This window comes from Mus pahari, chromosome 9 (assembly GCF_900095145.1).
Source record: "Mus pahari chromosome 9, PAHARI_EIJ_v1.1, whole genome shotgun sequence".
Classification (NCBI taxonomy): Eukaryota; Metazoa; Chordata; class Mammalia; order Rodentia; family Muridae; genus Mus; species Mus pahari.
This window is the reverse complement of record NC_034598.1, coordinates 41246965-41261468: the sequence shown is the minus strand read 5'-3', so window position 1 is coordinate 41261468 and position 14504 is coordinate 41246965. Positions and strand designations below refer to the sequence as shown.

The window sequence follows — 14504 nt, the reverse complement described above, 5'->3', positions numbered from 1 at the left end:
CTATTGACCATCCAGGTGACCCTGTATTGCCCTCAGAGTGTGGCCTTTCTGGAAGAGGCCCCATGGGACTTCTGGCTTAGTAACTCTTCATGTCAGGCCTGGTCCTCAGGGATGTAGGGGAGGAGAAGTCATGTGTGAGTTCCAGCAGAAAGCCTGATCCTCCCCAGAAGTCAGCTAAGCTCAGAGAGGCAGGAGAGAGGGTGGGGTGGGAGCAAGAATGTGTTTGATCTATGTGTGAGTGCTTATGTGTACAGTTCATGGGTTAGATGTGCACATGGGTGAACTGAACAGATGAGTGTGTGTATGTATACATGAGTGTATACAAGGGCATATGGGAATATGTAGGGGTTAGTGTGAATATGCATGAGGGTGCTAGTATGTATATATGTGGGCCTGAGGTTTTCCACGGAGATCTCTGGCCAAGCCAGGTACGAGGGTTCTGGCATTTGAAGCAAATTCGGGCAGGGAGGGGAAGTTACTTCCCCGCTTCTGCTGCACGGTCAATTGGTCGGCTCCACCTCCATCTCTGCCCTGTGGTAATTCCATGCCACCCTGCACTGAGTCAGGGCGGGCTGGGCAGATGAGAAGCCGACTAATCAGCGAGGAGTGCGGCAGGGCCTCAGGCGGCACTTCAGGAGAATCCATCTCTTCCAAGTGTTACAGCTCTTAGGACGAAGGCTCGGATGACAGAGCAGTTCTCGCACACCTTTATTCCCCGGATCGGACTTCTATACAGTTTGGGGGATGAGTCAGGGTTCGACAGCAGGTACTTCTCATTGGCTTGGACTGAGAGTTTGGGGAAAACTTATTTGCATGTGGGAGGGCTTGGTGCAGCTCCTATGTGATTGATGCCATATACCTCTCTGCAGGGGGCTGTGGGAGGCCGTAGCTATGCCACTGGAGCCAGGTGCCCAGGAGACGTGGCCGAACTCCTGCCATCCCACGCAGGTGAAAATCTCCACCCACCAGGGCTCTGGGGTTCCAGACCTATGCTCAACCAGGGACCAGGCTATCTGTGCAGAGCCCACCACCCCATATATATATATTAGACTATATGCATGCACTGTGGAGCTGTTGGCACGTGTGTGGATGCTGGCATTTGCAAGTGGATGGATGTTAATGTGTGCATCAACCATAATATAGGAAAGATGGGTGCTGACGTTGTATGTGGATGCTGATGTGGACAAACCTATGATGTGTACGTGTCCTTGCTTTTCTGTTGCTATGATAAAAAGCTCTTAACCAAAAGCAACCTGGGGAAGGAAAGGGTTTATTTCATCTTACACTTCTAGGTCCCAGTCCGTTGGGAATAGTTCTGTCCATAATAGACTGGGCCCTCCTTCAGCAATCAATAAAATCAAGCCAATTCCTGGCGCTGGAGAAATGGTTCAAGTAGTTAAGAGGGTTCAATTCTCAGCACTCACACAGCAACTTACAACCATCTGTAACTCTAGTTCCAGAGGATCTGATACCCTTTCCTGGCCTCCGTGGGCACAGGCATGCATATGGTCCACATACGTACATGCAGGCAAAATAGGCACACACATAAATCTAAAAAAGCAAACTTAAGACAGTTCCCCACAGACATGGCCACAGACCAATCCGATCTGGACAATCACTCAATTGAGGTTCTCTTTTCCAAGGGGACTTTAGGTTGTGCCAAGGCAATAATAAAAACTAACCAGCGCAATGTATATGTTGTTGTATTATTAGTATGTGTGCAGGGTTAGTGTTAGCGTGTGTGGCATTGGGAGGAGTGTTCATGTACAGATGTTAATGTTTGCATATATATATATATATATATATATATATATATATATATAATTTGAGTGAGCAGATGTGTGTTTGCATTGATGCTGCATGAACATATGGGTATTGGGGCGGGTGTAGGTGTGAGTGTACCCATGGTAATCAGTGTGAGAGTGTAGCAGGTGATGCTGTTGTGTATGATGTTGCTGTGTAGTACAGAGCTCCACAGGGCTGGCAGGTGAAGAATTCTAGAGCCAAAACTCCTTATACTTGATAGACCCAGTTGCACGAGAATGACAGGATCCAGCTCATGGCTCCAACTCCCAGATGCCTTCTTCCAATTCTCTCTTTTTTTTTTTTTAGATTTATTTATTTATTATATGTAAGTACACTGTAGCTGTCTTCAGACACTGCAGAAGAGGGAGTCAGATCTCGTTACAAGACGGTTGTGAGCCACCATGTGGTTGCTGGGATTTGAACTCAGGACCTTCAGAAGAGCAGTCGGGTGCTCTTACCCACTGAGCCATCTCACCAGCCCCCCTTCTTCCAATTCTTACTAATTCTAAGTAGAGGCAGATGTATCCCTTCTGTATGTGGTCTACAGATCTAATGACAGTCCTGGACACACATTAACATCCCTGTCCTAGAGACAGCCCCCTTCCCAGGTGCCCTCATTACCCATATACTTCACAAAGATCGCCCCTATTCCACAAAGCTTTTGGGGTATCAGAGTATCAAGATATATCTCCCCATAGCATCGCTGGGCCCAGGTGAAGAGATTCATGTGGACATAGAGACTCAGTCTTCCTTGTGGCCAGCTGGAAAGACTGAAGAATCATTGAAGATATCACAAAGTTGAACAACTGGAAGTGAAGTGCTGGGCCCAGTCACAAATGCAGAGCAGATATCCAGGAGTTCGTAGATAAATGATGAATTGTCCATGTAGAAGCATCCCAAGTCATTCGTGCAGGCATCAGCCCTGGGAAGATAGCACATGACTCCAGCCCTCTATAATGCAGAATGTGACTACAGATAAATTATATCACTATCAAAGTTTGCCTCAAACACACACACACACACACACACACACACACACATACACACTCATCCTTCACCACTGCCCTATCGCTTTCCATGCAAGGACACTCTCAAGCCTTCCAAACAGCACACCAAACAAGTCCCTAATTTCTAGTTACACTTCCAAGCCTGGGCCCACTATGTACACAGAGGATAGTCAAGTGGACACACCACAGCCTGGGACCATGCAGAGCTGAGCTCAAGAGCTTGTGGACATCCATACACCAATGTCCTCTGGGTTTGAGTTTGGAGTGTTCCCAAAAGGCTCCTTATTGAAAGCTTGATCCCAACAACAGCAATGTTAAGAGAAAGTGCTTTGGGAACGTGATTGGATCCTGAGGACTCTGATCTCTTGCATGGATTAGGTCATTGATGAGTTCTTATCAAACTGTGGGGGCAGGGCCTGGTTGGAAGAGGTAAATCACTAGGAGTGAGTTTGCCCTTGATCAGGGTATAATTGCCCCATGTCTGTGTTCTTTCTTTGTTTCCTGGACACTGAAATGAATAGCTCGCCAGAATGTCTCACTCCATCATAGGCCCAGAAACAATGGAGCCAGCCAAGCATGGCCTGAAACCTCTGCATGTGAGCTAAGTAAATCCCTCCCCACTAAACTCACTTTCTCGGATGTTTTGCCACAGAGCCAGAAAGCTGATTAATACAGAGACTCACAGTCAAGTCCAAGAGCATGATTCTTCAGAGCCTAAAGTCTGGGGTCCAAGTCACTCGGTCCCTCCCACTCTCCAGGGTTACTTTTTTTTTTTTACTTGTGCTAATTTTCTGTTTATTCTTTTTGTTTTGTTTTGGTTTGGCTTGGTTTGGTTTTTCCAGACAGGGTTTCTCTGTGTAGCCCTGGTTATCCTGGAACTCACTTTGTAGACCAGGCTGGCCTCGAACTCAGAAATCCGCCTGCCTCTGCCTCCCAAGTGCTGGGATTAAAGGCATGTGCCACCACGCCCAGCTCTGTTTATTCTTTTATGACACCATGACATTTTGGGTACCTTGCTAGTTAGAAAAAAACAACAACTATCTTTCCACTGTGATCTAGCAACTCCTGGTGTATAAACGCATGTCTGTTATGCAAAAGGACCAACTCAAAGCCTATTTCTTCATTCAACTCTCTCCAAGTCAAGGGTCTCTGCCCTCCAAACCACACAGGGCAAGGCACTTGGTCAGTAGAGGCACAATCTATCATAGTCCAAGCTTGTGGAAGTTAAACACTCCTATTCTTGTTCATGATTACCTACCCTCCTCCCCCTCCTCCTCTCCCTCCTCCTCCCCTCCTCCTTCCCCTCTGCTTGTGGACGTTGTACATCGTGGTGCGCACTAGGCTCCGCACCACGATGTACAACGTCCACAAGCAGCCCTCCTCCTCTCCCTCTTCCTCTCCCTCCTCTTCCTCCCCCTTCTTCAAGACCTCTTGCTCCTTAAAAGCATCCTGCCCATCCCCGACACAGCCCTGTGCAGCAGCAGGGAATGCTTCCTACTTGTGCATCCCTCTCTCCTCTCACTCCATGTCTGCAGCCTGCTGTTCCTGATTAAACAACTCTACCGACAGATCTACCTTTATCCCTTACCTCAGGTTTGCAGGAAACATCCAGTTGCTGTCTTCAAGGGGAAGTGGCTCTGGCCTATGTGACTAAGACAATAGACATAGCTATTGGCCTGTGGTCTGACAGCTCCTATAGCATGCTGTATGGGCGGCGGCATGCTCACTGCCTCGCTTTAATCACCCCAAAATTGACTCTAAAAGGGGGCTGCTGATGGCAACTCTGAGCCAGCCCTTCTCAAGGGCTTAGGCAACTCCAGATTAGCTACCTGTACTGTCTGAGCCATCTTTGCTCTCAAACTTGCCAAGTGTCATACCACTCCGGGTCTTCGTGTCTGGATCCCCAGTCTCAACCCTAGTGATTCACGGACGGTTCAATCCCTTTGCTATAGGGCTGGCTCTGGAGCTGTGTCTGTGCACACAAGAGGTACTGTTGGATTGGAATTGGTGTGAAGTCACAGTAACCTTGCCACTCTGGCCAATGTCCAAGAAGAATAGGCCTCCTAGGTCCCAAGAACTAAGCCCATCATCTCTTAGAGGTCTGTCTCTTCCCTATGTTGCTGCCGCTTCTGTAATTGCTGCTCCACAGAACGTATCCCCGGGCTCCGCACATGCGCAGTAATTAGGCCAAACACAGACTTGACACCATCTGCGGTCATAGTCCCAAGTCCCTAGTTTTGACCACAGGGCTGTTTCCATTCTGATAGGCTCTGCGGGTTCCACAACTATCTTGCCTCCAGCTCTGCATCTCGGGACACCCAAATTGGAAGAGGACTTACTGGTCCTTTCAAGGGGAGACAGAGGCTTTCAAGGATGCTGTGCTAAGAAGTGTCCCAGCATTCAACCTAAGTGGCGGCTGAGCCCCAGGCTCTGCTCAGAAACACCAACCCACAGCTTTTGCAGGCCTGCAGAGACAAGACACCTCACCACGCCCTCAAAGAGCCAGAGGTAAGGCAAACAAATAAATAAGCTTTTAATAAGGCAACAGGTGCCCATTGGCTGTGCGCAGCCCGGGCGGCTGGATGCCCTGGGCAAGCGCAGACGTGGAGGAGGCCTCTCCCCACTGTAGCTGGGCAGACAGCTTTCCATGCGGGAGAACGCGGGTGGCCCCCGGGTTTGGAACAAACACATTTATTGCCGGAAGGGTGAGGCGAGCGGCTCACCAGGCAAAGAGTGGTTTACTGTCCTCCTTGGAAAGTTCACACAGGCAATTCAGCAGTAGCAGGGAGTCACCCAGGAACTTGGGCGGCACAATGTCAATGACTAGTTTGCGCAGGGCATTCGGGCTGCTGTGCAGTGGGTTGGCCCGCAAGTCTGGACGCTGCTTCAGGATGCCATAGGTATTGATGAGAAACTCACTAAACACCGGATGTACTTCGCGGCTGTAGCCCAGCTTCTCCAGCCGTGCCGTCAGAGTCAGATAGCGATGTGTCAGCTCACGCAGCTTCTTCTCATCCACAGAGCCGTCTAGGGACTTGATAGACGTCTGTGGGACACGGAGCAGAGGAAACAAAGAACCAGGTCAGAAAAGTCTCTAACCTTAGTGGATGTAGGGGGAAGGTTACACTTGGACCCCAGAAGAGTCAGGTGTCTGCACGGACTTGCCAGCACCAGGATGTGCCTACCCCAAGTATCAGACCTGAGCTGAGGCAACAAAGTGTACCTGCTTGATCTTCTCGGGGATGTTGGACACTGTGAAACCGTAGAGGCGAGTCACCCCTGGGAACACATAGGCCAGGATACGCCGGTCAAGCTGGAACGCGATCTCCCCAACGATTCGGCCATCCTTCTCAGCACCCGAAAAACTCTGGATCTCTGGGTAAGACAGGTACCATCCTGACCATTTCAAGGTACCAAGGTACCTTGGCGCCCCCATTGCCAGAGTACATGAAAATCTTTTTAAAAGCTGAGGTATTTGGAGCTGAAGAGGGGACCATTCCTCTCTGCTCCCAGCATGTTCCCCTGGGACCTGGGCACACAGATGTCTCTGTCTGAGAAGCCAAAAGTCATGTGAATCTGCAGAAGACAGATGGTACCCAAGTCTATCCAGAGAGAGCGGAGCGCTCCTCTGCTGTTCTCAGATTCTATTTTGCCACCCCACCAACTCAGCCTTCTTTGAGGACAGCAGGGGACATCACAGCTTGGGTCTGGAAAGAGCCAGCCTCTTCCAGTCTACAGCATCGCCACCAAAGACGGGCCAATGTCTGCAAGGTCCGTCTCAGCCCTATCTCGCCCATGTCTGTGCAGAGGATGACAGACTGACAGAAGATTCTCTTTTTATTCCTCTTCTTCAACTTCTTGGGACTACCCTGCATCCCCCTAAAAACGGCCCCCGAATAACCCCCATCATTATTAAGCAATGGAGTACGTATCCATAGCCTTTGAAAACCTCGTGCTCGTTGGAAAATGAACCTCATCTGAATTTAAAAGACCTGTAGAAAATAATCTTCTATCTACAGGGACCTCGTTGGCCACTTACACTTGGATGTGTGTAAGCTGTACAATCGCTCTCGGTTCAATTCCCACATTACAGAGCCCAAGATGGCAGCCCAGGTGACTTAGCCTAGGGACCCCCCTCCCCCCCGTGCTACACCCCCACATGCTGATCTCATGTAGAGGCATCACCCCTGACTGAGCTGCACACTTCCATCCTGACAGAAGACAGAGGACAATATGCTAACGCCTAGGCAAGACCCGAGATTCACACCCCTGACAGGATGTCAGTTTGGTAAGGTCCTGTGCATCTGACCCAAAGGCTTCCACAGTGTATGAATAGTACCACATGGCTCAGGAAATCCAGGCCCTGTGTGCGTTATGATCGCTCAACACCCACACTCAAGGCATTGATAACCACATGGAGACGTGGACCCTGGACCCGAATCCCTGCTGGTGGTGCCTTGTGACCGTGAGCTTTTGGGAGATGACCCAGAATGATTTGTTATCCTCCTGACTATCATGGGGACACTGGTGGACAGGCCCCAAGGCTAGCTCTGCCTATATGATCTTGGTCAAGGGGTCATCCATCAGGTGTCAAGCTCTGATACACAAGACAAGTCTGTGATACACACTAACTAGACATTACGGTGATGAAAAGCTAGCTGTGAGTATCAGTGAGTGAGACAACCAGGAAGAAGCTTAGACAGGAAAAACAGGAACCTCCAACTTGGGCTCACAGAATAGGGATCAGGGCAGAAGAGAAACCAGGCCATTGTTCTATATAATTGGGCACTTGGAAGTTGCATCAGCTGGCCCTTCCCTTGCAGGATCAGCCTTTCCCACGTGTGCTTTCAGAAGCACTGTCACTGCCAGACAGCGCAGAGAGGTTGAGGACACATCTCCTGCCCTGCTGCAGAGTCCCAGGTGGCAGAAGCCAAAGACTTTGGGTTCTTGGTACCTGCAGGGCTATACTCTCTCCAGCATCTTCTGGGGAAAACACCCAGGGGCATAGACCAGTATAGAGAGTGAACTTTGCTATTCTCTGTGACCTTGGCTCAGCTACTTGAAGAAGAGATCGCTCTCAAAGTGACCCTTGTAACAAGTAATGTCCTTCTAAGCATAGGAAACCAGCAAGCAGCCAGGCCAACAGCCCACAGATGCGCACCCTGCTTTCATTTCTTAACTTTGGAACAGTCGGTTCTCCCATGTGAGAACCCTCTGAGGGGCCCACGGAATCCAGAACAGCTGAGGCTGGAGTCACCTGATTGCCCAGTCAATTAAAAATCCTTTATCAGAATGCAACTTATATACAATAAGCCCTCCCTCTTTCAAGCAGCTGATTCTACGGTCACTATTATACACAGAGAGTCTTACAGCCATCACCACTATCTCTTTCCGGAAGTTTCCAAGATCTCCCAAAGCAAGCGATTCTATTCCCAGTCGCTCTTCAATCTCCAGCCCTTATGACTACCACTCTCGTGGATTTATCAAGGATGGGCTTGTCACATAGGTGGAGCTACACAGTGGGGCCCCTTTTACGTCTGACATCATCCAGTTAGCATAACATTTCCAGGGCCCATCCTTGTAGCATGCCAGCGATTCATTATTTCTATTGGCCTTTGAATAATACCCCGTCATATAAACGAGCAACATTGTATTCACCTGCCTGTCAGCTGATGGGTGTTTGTGTTGCTTGCCTCTTTGGACTATTATGAATGAAGCCTTGGTGGACACCAGTGAAAAAGTTTCTGTGTGAACAGGTGTTTCTGTTCCCTAGCATTTCTGGGTCATAGCTTTATGATCTTTGGAGGATATGCCAGACTCTCTTCCCCAGTCAGCTGCCCCATCTTGCATTCCCATCTGTACATCACTTCATCTTACACCACTCTTGTGCACTTGTTTTACGGCAGATGGAGCTGGGGCACGGAACCCCTTTTGGCTCTCCTTACATTGTTAACGGTGCATATTGGCCAATCCGCCCAAGCCCTCTGCATATCTTTTAAAGACAGCCTCGCTGTGTAGCCCAAGCTGGTAGAATACTAGAGATTCTTTTGTCTCCATTGTGGTCAAACAACTCTTCCACAGGGGTTGCATATGAGATATCCTACACATCAGATATTTATATTGTGATTCATAACAGTAGCCAAGTTACAGTTATGAGGTAACAGCATAAATAGTTGATTGGGGAGTCACCACAAACTGAGAAACCATATTAAGGGGTCCTGGCATTAGGAGAATTGAAAACCATTGTTCTAAATGCTGACAATCCAGGGATGCACCGCACTCCTGGAGCCTTGTCCATTTTTAATTGGATTGTCTGGCTCTTTACTATTGAATGCAAGGGGATTTTGTTGTATTTTTTTAGTTTATCAGACAGGATCATACTCAGTAGCCCAGGCTGGCCTAGAAATCACTATCTAGCCCAGGCTGACTTGAAATTCAAAGCAATCCTCCTGCTACAACCTCCTATGAGCTGAGATTATAAAACTGAGCCACCACATCCTTCAAGAGTCCCTTATATATTCTGGAACTATTCTTTTTTTAGGGGGGTGGCTGTTCGAGACAGGGTTTCTCTGTATAGCCCAGGCTGTCCTGGAATGAACTCACTCTGTGGACCAGGCTGGCCTCGAACTTAGAAATCCACCTGCCTCTGCCTCCCAAGTGCTGGGATTAAAGGTGTGCGCCACCATTGCCAGGCTCTGGAACCATTCTTATACCAATACATAACTTACAAATATTTTCTACAGTGACTTTTCTTTTCTTGATATTCCTTAAAGCCCAGGAGATTTTTCATTGGCGAAAGGAGTTTGGTGTATCTATCTTTGGTGGTTGCATAGGTTTTGGGTGTCATACATAAAAGTCCATTGCCAAGGCAATGAAGACCAAACCCTGTGCTTTTAAGTTTTATGGGTTTGGGAAATTCTTGGGTCTCTCAGGCATTTTCATATGCTTAGTTGATTTTTACATATGACCGTGAGGTATGGCCCGGCTTCCCTCTTTGTATGTACACCGCCAAGTGTTTGGGAGTGTCCTTCCTCCCCTGAATTGTCTGAGCAACATTATAATGATCAGACTTTAAATGCGTGAGCTTACTGCTGGGCTATTTCCCATTGATAGGTATGTCTATCCCACAATGAGTCTTATGATGGTCTCGATTACTGTAGTTTTACAGTAAATTTACAATTGGAAAGTGCTGAGTCCTTTGTTCACTTTTTAAAAGTTGTTGTTGTTGTTGTTGTTTTTAACCTGTCCTGGGTCCTGTCTATTTCAATATAAACATAAGGTTCTGCTTTACCTTTTCATAGAGAAATTAGCTAGAATTGATAAGAGTTGCAATGATCTATTGGTTATTATTGATACCGACCATTAAGCAATACTGTCTTCTAATGCACGAATACAACTGTCTTAGCTATTGAAAGTTTTAAGCCTTTTGATGTGTTTATTTCTTAGTCATTTTGCAAAGTTGCGGGTACTAAAAGCCCAGGAATTGAGAACCAAGCTGGAAGCTGCCCAATGCTAGCAGCTTTTAAAGCAGTAGAAGATGCTAAGTAAGTTGCTGGGGGAGCTATCACCTTCCCCAGCATGGAAATGCTATAATGCTGACCTGCCAAACAGAATATCATTATTCTGATACCATAACGGCATGATTTTTATAGGAGTAACCAACCACTTTCTGACTGGACTTGAGATGGGCTCCCCAGGCAGGAAGGGGACCGGCTTTTGACAAGATGCTGAGGTCAGGCCATGAGGAAAAGCCATCTTTTCACGTGTTGGCGCTGGAGTAACTTCTACACACAAACCTCACACCACAGACAAAACCCCAAACACTTGGTCCTAGTCAGAGGCCTAAATCCAAAACCTAAAGCTACGAAACCTCTAAGAGATTAAAGAGCATCTATAACCTGGGCTTCATGGAGACTTCCTAAAGTAGACACCAAAAAGAAAAGCACAAACTGCAAAAGAAAGCTATCAGGAAATTCTACTTGACTATGTTCAAGTTTCACCCTGCCCCCAGGCAAACAGTAAACCGTGGGAAAGTCTCAGGCTGGGAGGCGATAGATACCTAAGGAATGTAAACCCAGAAAGACTTAGATGTGGAACCGCATGAAGAGTTTGTTTTGGTTTGGTTTGGTTTGGTTTTTTCAGCTAAATATTGAGGATGAGCATCTCCATGTTTTTTCAAAAGGCCAGGCCAGATCTAATCCTGGACCCAGGCCCACCCCAGCGCTCCTCCCACTCCTCACCACTGGAGAAGGCTAGCCACAGCCAAGTCTCTAAAAACGTGGTTCCCCACCCAGGACCACCTGTGTGTACCATACCATTGAGGTAATAGGTCCTCCTGCTCCTATCCCCAGTGGGGAGGTTACTCTCCGAGAAGCACACCTTCTTAGGTCGAGAGATTTCCCTGGGCTCAAGCAGGGTTTTGTCAGCCAGGGAGTCCTGCAAGGGACTCAGGAGTGGAGACAGCTTCCTGTCGACAATTCGTGCGTGTAGCTCCGAAGGGCTGAGGAAGGACTTGAAAGGGATCTGAGAAGTGCTTGCACAGCCTGGGGAGGCTTCGTCCTCACTGGAGAGTGGGGCATGTGAGCATAGTAGGTCCTCCAGGGAAGATGTCGGTAGCTGGGAGGGCGTGTCAGGGACACCGGCAAACCTTCCAAACTCTGGACCTGGGATGGAGAAGAAAAGGGCAATAAGTCACACTGGAGGTACTCATAGACACATCTGGAAGCACAAGGTTGTGGATGCAAAGTACAGCTCCCAGCCAGAGCGGTGCCCCTCCCCGTCCTCCCGGCATTTCACCTGGAGCTACAGGGAGTGCTTCCCTGCCTCCTGAACTCAACAGTAAGCGCGTACTCCTCAGTGTGCTAACAACCACACTCACTAGAGTGGTGTCTACATGCTCTTCAAACTCGTCACAAATGGTGCCAGCCAGTTAAGTTTTTCTGCAACATAAATCTTTTACCCATATCCAGACACCCGTGAATCACCTGGTTCCTCTGTCCACTGGCCCATGAGCCCAGCCAACGACTTTCTACCTCATTTCATCATGAAAGCAAAGCTGTGGCTCGGGATGGTGGCTCAGGGGTAGGACTCTTGCTTAGATGGGCTAGGCCCTGAGTTCAAAGCTCAGTACTTGGAAAAAAAAAAAACTTATTTGTTGCGATAGCATCTCTGGATGTGCTTTCCTGCTCTTGATGGAGCCCTTCTGTGGCCACACCTAAGCTCAGGTGTGTGCATCTTGGACTGCCGTGTTTTTTCATGGTCTCCATCAAATGTAACTTATCTATTCAGCCTTTGACTTCAAAAGTTCTTATCTACTTCCTAAAAGCTTGTTCTCTTAGCAAGAAAGCAAGCGTACTTAAGAAACTGTTTCTTAGAGCCTATCAAAAATCATGCCGTAAAATGTACATAGGCAGGAGCCACTGCTCTGTCCCAAAAGTGTTTTATAAGAACAAAGCACAACATCTTGCCTGCAAGATGCTACACCTCCCTGTCTGCCCTTGTAAGACCCATTGGTCCTCAAAGGCCTGCCTATCCATATACCCTTCAAAGCACCAAAGAGCTTTACATACAGCTGGCTGTATGTACACCAGCTAGAAACATGAATAATGTTTTCTTAGAACCGGTGTCCAACGTCTCAGTAAGAAGCAGAAAACCAAAGTGGGCCCATAAACCAAAACCTAAAAATTCTGAGAAAAGAGAGTCTCTTCAACAATAGTTCTGGGGAAACTGCATTTCACTTGTGAAAGTGCAAGACTAGGGCTGGCGAGATGGCTCAGAGGGTAAGAGCACTGACTGCTTTTCCAGAGGTCCTGAGTTCAAATCCCAGCAACCACATGGTGGCTCACAAAGACCTGTAATGAGATCTGACACCCTCTTCTGGTGTGTCTGAAGACAGCTACAGTGTACTTTTGTATAATAATTATAAATCTTTGGGCCAGAGCAAGCAGAGGTCCTAAATTCAATTCCCAGCAACCACATGAAGGCTCACAACCATCTGTACAGTTACAGTGTACTCATANACATAAAATAAATAAATAAATCTGAAGAAGAAGAAGAAGAAGAAGAAGAAGAAGAAGAAGAAGAAGAAGAAGAAGAAGAAGAGAAAGGAAAGAAAAGAGAAGAGAAGAGGAGAAGAGAAGAGAAGAGAAGAGAAGAGAAGAGAAGAGAAGAGAAGAGAAGAGAAGAGAAGAGAAGAGAAGAGAAGAGAAGAAAAGAAAGGAAGGGCTGGTGAGATAACTCAGCAGGTAAGAGCACCCGTCTGCTCTTCCAAAGGTCCTGAGTTCAAATCCCAGCAACCACATGGTGGCTCACAACCATCTGTAACGAAATCTGACTCCCTCTTCTGGAGTGTCTGAAGACAGCTACAGTTCACTTACATATAATAAATAAATAAATAAATATTTAAAAAAAGAAAAGAAAAGAAAAGAAAAGAAAAGAAAAGAAAAGAAAAGTACAAGACTAGAGATTGACCCCTCCCTCACGCCCTTGGAACATGATCGGGTGGCATGGAGTTTGTCTGTCTCTGACTGGTTAGCGGCAATGAGACCTGGGTTTATGTGACTGCCACAGCACATCATGTTACAAATGGCACACATGTGCAGGGTGTCATGTGTGACCCAGCTGGGTGAGCACAGCCCGCCAACAAGCATTGCTTTCTACTGACATCCAAGAGTGGATATCAGGATCTCCCTCTGGGGTGGGTGCTGCACCCCTCTCCTGTCAACCGATGGCAAATGAATGTCAGTCCTCATGGCTCCATCAGTAGAGACACCTGCACCTCTGCAAGACAAGGCTATATGGGACAAGCCGCTACAGAGAGCGGGATGAAACCTCCCAGCCAAGCCCAGCAAAACAGAAAGGACTTCAGCAGCCTGGAGCCCCGTGATCACACCACATAGCCAGCAGCCAATCCAAACCCTACAGCCCTTCCCAGGTAGAGCTGCCCGGTCCTGGCTAAGCCTGCACCTCACCTCCATTCCCTGGGGAGCAGGCCTCAGGGTAGGTAGGGACCTTGGGATAGAGTAGGTCCCGGCTCCCTCGACCACAGCTCTCCTGGCAACTCTCGCTGAGCAGTCTCTTCAGCATCTGGTTCTCCTTCAGGAGGCGCACCTGCTTCTTCAGGTCTGCGTTCTCACTCATGAGCCTGCTCATCAGTTCGCTACCCTCTGCCATGGTGTCAGGTGCTCACACGTGGGCCTGTGGCCCCATAGAGATGGAAATACAGAGCCCGAAGACCCCACAGAAACAGCCTAAGGCCACGGAGTTCCACGCTGCCTGGCCTTCCGCAGCCTTGTGATGTCGTTACCCTTAAAGAGGCAGCGCCACAAAGCCAAGGAACGTCTTCCTTCCTCGTCTGCTCATCTGCTTCTCTGCTCCCAGACATCTCTCAACCAACCCGAATCTGGTGATACACAGATGCATACAAGTACGTAGGCATGCGCCTCAAACCACAGAGGGATTGAGTGTTCATAACACTGGCTCGTTTTTGGACTGTGAAGGAAGGAGAGTGACCTTCTAGAAGGCAGCCTAGTCAGGGAGGACAGACCTTTCTAGCACCTTCCAGAAGCATCCAGAACAGGGCATGGGAGGGCCATGTGTCCACACCACGCGAAGCCCACAGGCCACAGTGACGACTTGGCTGTCATCTCAATGGCTTCTCTTCCCATGACGTCTCTATCTCGCATTCCCTGG

The 14504-nt window shown here is 48.3% G+C and overlaps 1 protein-coding gene across 2 annotated transcripts; it reads right to left on the bottom strand.

Moving 5' to 3' along the window:
• Positions 1-5331: 5331 nt before the first annotated feature.
• Spatc1l (spermatogenesis and centriole associated 1 like) lies at positions 5332-14079 on the bottom strand. Of its 2 annotated transcripts, none has more exons than XM_021205727.1 (4): positions 13784-14079; positions 11129-11476; positions 6037-6188; positions 5332-5859 (listed from the first exon to the last, which is right to left on the bottom strand). In XM_021205727.1, exons 1-4 carry the CDS (start codon positions 13983-13985, stop codon positions 5533-5535), a joined length of 1029 nt encoding a protein of 342 aa, XP_021061386.1. In that variant the 5' UTR covers positions 13986-14079; the 3' UTR covers positions 5332-5532. The 2 variants fall into 2 exon arrangements, 1 of the variants encoding a protein (XP_021061386.1); XR_003844526.1 differs by having other exon boundaries at positions 5497-5859; positions 11193-11476; positions 13784-14042.
• Positions 14080-14504: the final 425 nt, after the last annotated feature.